The following is a 7,934-nucleotide window of genomic DNA, read 5'->3' as shown; positions in this document are numbered from 1 at the left end:
CACACTAGAACAGAAAGGTAAGGGCTCTTAACCAGAGTGAGAGCAGGTAGAGCTACCTGACATGAGAGAGTCAGACAGGACTTTCCTAGAGTGCTCAACGTCACAGGGGCAAACATGGGGGACAGGGAGACACAGGTTGTGACAAGGACAAGGTCAGCACACAGGTTCAGCCATGACTGTGAGCAAGGGCACTTGGACACAGCAGGTGTGGACAGGGAGTAGCAAGGAGAGCCATCTGCACCCTCTGCTCTGAGCAGAGAACAGACCAGAGCAGAGGCCAGGGGAGGACATGCCCCAGTGTGGAGGGCTCAGCAGCCAGAGAGGGGTCCAGGGCTGGGGGACTCCTGCTGTGGGGACAGGACTCATTGCCTGTAGCTCCTCCTGCTGGAGGAGGTGGTGGTGTACTTGACAGAGGAAGTACTGCCCCCAGCAGAGCTGAGGCCACCTCCAAGGCCACGGGAGCTGCCAGAGCTGAAGCCTCCTCCCAGGTCATGGCCACTGCTGAAGGAATAGCTGCTGCCGCCTCCTAGTGCCAAGCCACTGCCGCTGCCATAGCCACTGCCGCTGCCACTGCCATAGCCGCTGGACATGGTGGACTGCACCACGGCTGCAGGGACACACAAGCACAATCCCCATGGTGAGCTCACTGTGCTGGCCCATGACCAGTGCCCAGAGCACAGGGGAAGGGGACAGGGCAAGCCCAGCACTTACAGATGTTGACTTGTCCAACGCCTTCACCACTCAGCCTAGGAGAGAGGACACACCAAAGATGAGACCCACGCACCCACACCCAGCACCAGGTCCTGCCCGGCCAGCTTCCCTCTGCCGTCCCCAGGCAGCAGTCAGGCCATGGCTTATGTGCTGAGCAGAGCTCAGTGGCAGCAGCCAGGGGCTTCAGGAGCTGAGGCAGCCCACCTGCACTCCTCGCCCTCCAGCAGCTTCCTGTAGGTGGCGATCTCCACATCCAGGGCCAGCTTGACATTCATGAGCTCCTGGTACTCCTTGAGCAGGCGTGCCATGTCCTGCTTGGCCTTCTGCAGGGCGTCCTCCAGCCCTTCCAGCTTGCTCCTGGCGTCCTTGAGGGCCAGCTCGCCGCGCTGCTCGGCGTCGGCGATGGCGGCCTGGAGGTTGGCGCACTGTGCGGGGAGAAGCAGCAGCACTTGGCTCATTGTCTCCTCCCTGCCTGCCCCACCTGGTGCCTCTGCCCCCGAGTGGGGGGAGTCCTGCATCCCAGGTTGGTGGGGAACTGCTGCTCTGACTTCCTGTGCAGCTCCTGCTCCCAGCACAGTCTCTCCCAGGTGGGCTCTCAGTGCCCCCTCACTCCCCACGCACCTGCTTCTTGACGTGGTCGATCTCAGACCTCAGCCTCTGGATCATGCGGTTGATCTCAGCAATCTCCTGCTTGGTGTTGCGCAGGTCGTCCCCATGTCTGCCAGCTGTGACCTGCAGCTCCTCGTACTGGGGGAGAACAGAGCACACCACCCGTGTTCTTAGTGTGTGTGGTTTGAAGAGTCAGCGAAAGAAAGAGGTGCCACTCACACTGTCTGCCTAAGCCAAACTCACAAGCCCAGCAAGGGTATTAGGTAAGACAGAGCCAGGTGTCTGGACAGTCTTACAATCTCCCCGGTTGGAGAAAAGAACCAATTAGTTGAGCCATCATCTGTTGCCCACAAGGTGCATGTGAGCAAGAAGCAGGACTCAGCAGGTATAAGAAGGGGCAGAATCTTGCAGGTGTTGGTTCCACACTGCCCAGCTCAATTATTGAGTAAGAACGTGCCCTCTGTCCACAAAGGGACACATGAGACCTATGATACTTCTCAGTGCTTTTATGTGGTGCCCACCCACCCTTGCTCACCTTGGTCTGGTACCAGGCTTCAGCCTCGGCACGGCTCCTCTGGGCGATGTCCTCATACTGGGCACGGACCTCGGCAATGATGCTGTCCAGGTCCAGGTGCCGGTTGTTGTCCATGGACAGCACCACGGACGTGTCGGAAATTTGGGTCTGCATCTGGGACAGCTCCTGCACGGAAGGACACCGTCAGAGCCCTGGTGACTGGGCCCTGACAGCATACAGCTGGAGCCGACTGCCCAGGGCCTGGCACACTGACCGCATCATAGAAGGCTCTCAGGAAGTTGATCTCGTCGGTGAGCCCGTCCACCTTGGCCTGCAGCTCCACCTTGTTCATGTAGGCAGCGTCCACATCCTGAGGGTAGGGCCAAGAGCCTGGGGTCAGTGGAGTCCTCCTTTCCCAGTGCCCCATCTCTGGGGTCCCCCCGTGCTCCTGCAGGGACACGGAGATGCAGCTCTCCCTCTTCCCAGGAGCCTGGAGCCTGACACCACCCCTCACCTTCTTGAGAGTCACAAACTCATTCTCGGCTGCTGTGCGCTTGTTGATTTCATCTTCATATCTGCCAGGGGAGGAAGACAGACACAGCTGAGCCAGGGCACAGCAGGCACAGGGTGGCAGCCTGGGATCGAGCATTCTCAGGAGAAGAGGGGCACCCAGCATGATGCTTCACATGAAGGCAGTCTGAATGGTGATGTTTCTGGCCCCCACATTCTCACTGCTGCCTGCTACTCTCACCCCACTGTGTGTGTCACTAGAGCTCCCCTTAGGCTGTGATGTGTCTCCCTGCTCATGGACATGGTCTGTTCAGGAAAAGTGTCCTCCTCTGACCAGTGTCATCACTGGCCTTTCATCATTGCAGCACATCAAATGCATTGGTAGTGGAACTCACTTGTTCTTGAAGTCCTCCACCAGGTCCTGCATGCTCCTGAGCTCCGAGTCCAGGCGGCCTCTCTCGCCCAGGATGCTGTCCAGCTGCCTGCGCAGGTTGTTGATGTACTGCTCAAACAGGGGCTCCAGGCTCTGTCTCACGGTCTTGGTGCCCTGCTCTTGCAGCAGCGTCCACTTGGTGTCCAGGACCTTGTTCTGTTGCTCCAGGAAGCGCACCTGCCAGGGGAGGGGAGGGAAAGTGGGGGATGTTGGAGTGCTCAGGGTCAGGGCAGAGATGGGAGAGGGCAGTGCATGTGACCTGGTGCTTGGCAGGGCTGTTCCATCCACTGCCTTGGTCACCACAGAGCTGTGCCCCCGCTCAGTTGACAGTTTCTCTCCCCCACTTTTCCTGCTCCAATGCACAAATCCAGACACATTTAGGGGTGCCCTTCCTCTCCTTCAAGCAGCCCATCCCTGCCAGTCCGTTAGCTGCCACCTGTGTCCAGCTATTGTCACAGATCCCATGTGGGTTTGTGCAATGACCTCAGTGAAGGTGCTTGGGGTGGATTTGGGCTCCGTGGCAGAGACAGAAACACTGCCTGATGCTGAGCCCCCTCTCCCTGCTCATCAGTGCCTGTGGTTTTGTCACGGGCCCCAATGATGTGTCTGCTCTCTGTCTCCCTAGAACAGCTGAGCATAGCTGAATTTTTCACAAACATGCCATCTCATTGGCCTTCTTTAGAAACGTCTTTGAGAAAGTGATTCTGGCATGGAAGTTACAGTAATATCATGGCATTTCCCTGTGTTTCCTGTGACACAGCCAGGGAAGAAATTCCCCCAATGTTTTTCACTCTGCTTTGCTTCTTTGAGGGAAGAGTGCCATTAGGAGATTAGAGGATGCGCCAGTTCCCTCTGAGGCCATGTCAGAAGCCAGGACCCTATGTGGTCCATCCTTAAGCTTTGGAGCATTCTGAGCCAGCTACTGTCCCCAGAAGCCCTGCTCTGAGCCCCCTCTGCTCTGTCCCAGCGTCCTCACGGGTATTCAACTCTCCATCAGGGCTCTGCCTGGCTCACCTTGTCGATGAAGGAGGCAAACTTGTTGTTGAGGGTCTTGATCTGCTCACGCTCCTCTGTCCTCACACGCTGGATGGTGGGGTCGATTTGCAGGTTGAGGGGTGTCAGCAGACTCTGGTTGACGGTGACCTCTTGGATGCCTCCAGGGGGACACACGGGGCCTGAGGCCCCAAAGCCACCACCGAGTCCAAAGCCACCTCCGACGCCACTGCCAAAACCAAATCCACTGCCAGAGGCCCCTCCGAAGCCAAAGCCACCTCCAAATCTGCCTGAGCCGTAGCTGCTGCCCATGCCGTAGCGGCCACCTGCCACGGAGATCCTCTGGGAGCCCCCCACGCCATAGAGGCTGCGGCTGCCAAAGCCAGCTCCTGCGCAAGCTCCCCCGAGCCCTGCACTGGCCCTGGAGCGGGACACGGAGACGCTGCTGAAGCCAGAGTGGCTGGGCCTGGAGACTCTGGCCGAACCGGCGCTGAAGCCTCGGCGGCTGCTGGTGGTCTGGGTCCTGACGGTGGTGGTTTTGCTGGCCATGGCTGGTGCTGACAGGAGAAGGCTGAGCAGGCAGGCAGGAGAGGCGGGAGTGTGTGGAGGTTGAGCAGGTGTGTGTGCTGGGCTCCAGGCAGCGGTTTATATAGGCTGAGAGTGGGCTGGGCTCATCCTGAAAGGTGAGCTTGCAGGGTGGGAAGGGCTGGGCTGGCACACAGTGAGATCACCAGCTTTGGACAAAAGTTATGAAATAGCAAGGTTGTGCTTTTGGCTTCCTTTGCTAGGAAACCATTCTCCTGCCTCCAGCTCTGAGATCAGCACAATGTGATGATTCTGAGTTTCCAGGACACTGGTGGGATTCCCATGTAATCTGCCATGCCTGAAGTGTGTTTACTGTTGAGGTATAGTCCATGTTACTGCACATGTGTGTATGAACATGGTTATGAATGTTAATACATGACAGATCTGTGGGAATGCCAAAGATTTGCGGGAAATAAGCTTAGAAGGTAAGTTAAGGGGGGAATGACATGGGACAGTGTTAAGCCACTGAAAGTGATGTTGAAATCCCATAAACGTGGGAATCCTTGACTCCCGCTTCCCTCCTGCCAGCCAGGAGCCTTGTGAATGTGTCTGTGAGGACAGCAGAAGAGGCACTAGTGCTTGGTCCCCTTGTCCTCAGGCAGGAGCCCTGAGTAGTTATCTGGGCTCCTGGCTCGACCTGGTCCCAGTCCAAAGATCCATGGCCATTTGGGGAGATTTCTTCTTCTGTCATTCTTTCCCTCTTCTTGTCACTCACCCTTGGCAATCAATAGAAAAATGCAGCACAAGATAGATTGTAGGAAAACAGAGTTCAAGGAAACATTAGTTTATAGATTTAGGTTTCTTTTGGTGCAAAAGAAATTGAGAACCCATGGGAAGTGCACACTTAGCTTATTTTCTATGAACTGTTCAAGTTCCCTGATCCTACTGTGAAACTGACTGCAGTTGGTGTCAGTGCAAATACAAAGTTTGCATCCGGAGAAGGAGCCTGAACTCACATGACCGTCTGCTCCCTGGCCCCTCTCTCTGCTGGGCTGTGTCTTCGTTCTGCTGCACTGTGATCCTGTACGCTCGTTGCAATCCCCTAAATTCTCTCCATCCTCTGCTGCACGCCTGCCTTGGGGCTCTTGGCACAGCCCTTCTGTTGTTGATTTTTCAACTTGGTCTAAATTTCTGGGGACGGATGGTTTCCTCTGAGCCTTTTGTCCTATCAGGTACTCATCGGTGTTTCATCACTTTATCTCTTTGTTCCCTTGTTTCACATTATTCTTTATGGAGAGAGGGAGAGAGAGAGAGAGAGAGAGAGAGAGAGAGAAAAGAGAGAGAGGGATTGAGAGAGAGGGATTGAGAGAGATATTGAGAGAGAGAGAGATGTTGAAACAGAGAAACAGAGAGAGAGAAAGAGAGAGTGAGATTGAGAGAGAGAAAGAAGACTGAAAGAGAGAGAGAAGAAGACAGAGAGAGTGAGAATGTATGTAAGACAGAAAGAAAGAGTTGGGGAAGTTGATAGAGAAGAAAATAGAGAGAGAGAGGTCTTTCATTGTCTGGGTCATTCTCCAGATGTCTGCTCTAACTGGAATTGGGCCAGGTGACTCACAGAGCCCTGAGGTCAGTGCAGGTGGCCCTCCTGAGAGACAGGAGTCCTTCCAGAATGTGCATCAGCAGGAATTTGCCGTCAGCAGTTAACACTGAGTGTTGAAGCCTGGCACTCCCTCGATGGACATGGGTGCCTGTGGATGCGGTAAGCAGAGTGTGAGTGCCTGCTCCTGCTCCCTGACCTTGTCAAGGTGAACATGGCATGCCATGTGTAATTGTGTTTCCTTGAGCCTATTGGTGGTGGAATGCTCTGAATTGCCTCAGTGCTTCCTGTCCCTTTCGTGGTTAGACATTTGTGGGTCCAGATGAGGTCTTTCTGACCTTTGCTCTTCCTTGTCCTTGTCCTTGGCACTCAAGTCCTGAGAGTCAGGGCCATGCCCCATCCCTGCTGGCACATGTTCTCAACATGAGCAGGGTTTCATGAAGGATTGCTTTGCTCTCTGACACAGCTAGTCCACTCACAGCACTGCAGAGCAGGGCATTCACTGCAGTTGCTGCATCCCTTGCCTCTCTCCCTGAAGTTCTCCACTGCTCTGTCCACAGCTTGGGTCTCTGGGTGCTCTGGTACATGGACAGACCCCATTCTGGGTGTGTCTGGGCAGGTGCTTCTGGTGGGGACGCTTTGGGATAGGAAGAGTGAGTGAGGCCGACTCTCCTGCTACTGGGTGGTCAAGAGTGGCCCAGTCTGAATGTCTTGAAAACTCAGGTTGGGATGGAGGTTCCTTCCCTTTTTGTCTAGGAGCTGGGATGTGTGTTTCCACTTGCAGAGTTGAGCATCAGCATCATCAGCTTGAGGTGTGGATGTTTCCTGTGAGGATGGAGTGGCAGCACCTGCTCTTGTTCCCCACCCAGCCTGTGGCGTTGGCTCAGGGACTGGATGCCTCCCACCTGCTGAGGACGCAGCCTGGCACTGGTGGCTTCCACAGTGAACATCAACACACCCTGTATGTGAATTTCTGTCTCCCTCTCTCATCACATTGCATATTCCCAACACTAGCATCCATTGATTCATGAGGTATTTTTTGAAACATCTCAACTTAATTGTTCATGGTGATGAACACTCCATGTCATTTCCCAATGTAAAGCTAGTGGATTGTGTGGAGAGAACAAATTCATGTTACATGCTAGAATGATTCAGAGCTGCTCAATGATGACACTAGTGACAAGAGGCATGAAGCCAGAGGACCACTCCTTTCACCAAAAAGGGCCTGTCTCTGTGGTACAGTTTTGTCACTCCTTGCAAAGGTAACTTGCACAGGAGTGGCAACTGGAGTCCCAACTGCATCACATCTGAGCCGGTTTCCTGGTAATGCTTTGGGGAAACCAACGGAAGAAGAGCCAAGTGCTTGCATCCTAATACCCGCATGTGAGACCTGGATGAAGTACCTGGCTTTGGCTTTCCTGAGTATGACCCATGGTGGTCACTTGGAGAGTGAATTACTAAATGGGAGATCTCTCTATCTCTGTGTGTGTCTCTCTTTCTTCCATTGCTTCTCACCCTCTCTCTCTCTCTCTCTCTCTCTCTCTTTCTGCATGGTTCTGCTAATATTGATAATGCCATTAAATCGATAAAATAAACCTTTTACAATAACATCACCATAAAGCACGTATAATCAAGAAATGGTGGCATTTGCAAATGAGTAGAGAAATATCCAGGGAATAACATAGAAGTTCCAGGATGAGAAGCACAAAAACAGTGTCAATTCGTATTTGACAAACAAGCCAAGTCAACACAGGGAGAAAAGGGTCATGTTTCCTACCAATGGTGTGCTGGCAAGTAGATGTCCACAGGCACCCACCACCAGCCTGAACTGACAAATGATCCTAGCCCGAAATGCAAGGAGCGACTCTGCATCTCCCATGATGTCAGCCAGGGGAAAGGAACCAGGCCTGTGTGTGTGGAGGTGATTATTGAGATGCAACCCAAAGCAGAGATCCACATAGTATTAGCTGATCATAGATTGAAATGAACACTGTGATTTCTGGAAGGCGTTAGCAAGAGGATCTGGGGGAATTGTTGAAAAG

The 7,934-nt window shown here is 53.9% G+C and overlaps 1 protein-coding gene across 1 annotated transcript; it reads right to left on the bottom strand.

Annotated features, from left to right (window-relative positions):
- Positions 1–362: 362 nt before the first annotated feature.
- On the bottom strand, positions 363–4,356 carry LOC121160197 (keratin, type II cytoskeletal 6A-like). Its single transcript, XM_040985848.1, has 9 exons — positions 3,792–4,356; positions 2,740–2,954; positions 2,349–2,409; positions 2,109–2,204; positions 1,856–2,020; positions 1,333–1,458; positions 916–1,136; positions 712–746; positions 363–607 (listed from the first exon to the last, which is right to left on the bottom strand). The coding sequence occupies exons 1-9, from the start codon at positions 4,317–4,319 to the stop codon at positions 363–365; spliced, it is 1,692 nt and encodes a 563-aa protein (XP_040841782.1). The 5' UTR covers positions 4,320–4,356.
- Between the last annotated feature and the right edge of the window lie 3,578 nt (positions 4,357–7,934).

Source organism: Ochotona curzoniae, unplaced genomic scaffold (assembly GCF_017591425.1).
Source record: "Ochotona curzoniae isolate NIBS_2020 unplaced genomic scaffold, NIBS_Ocur_1.0 contig_4488, whole genome shotgun sequence".
NCBI classification, from domain to species: domain Eukaryota; kingdom Metazoa; phylum Chordata; class Mammalia; order Lagomorpha; family Ochotonidae; genus Ochotona; species Ochotona curzoniae.
Note: the sequence above shows the minus strand (reverse complement) of the source record. Positions and strands in the feature narration are given on the sequence as shown.

Bases quoted from the DNA above. Each gene is read 5' to 3' on its own strand.
- LOC121160197 (XM_040985848.1), bottom strand. From the start codon at position 4,319: ATGGCCAGCAAAACCACCACCGTCAGGACCCAGACCACCAGCAGCCGC. The intron at 2,205-2,348 runs GTGAGGGGTGGT...CCCTACCCTCAG, and splicing joins AGTTTGTGACTCTCAAGAAG to GATGTGGACGCTGCCTACAT. The intron at 747-915 runs GTGGGCTGCCTC...CCTCTCTCCTAG, and splicing joins CTGGAGGGCGAGGAGTGCAG to GCTGAGTGGTGAAGGCGTTG.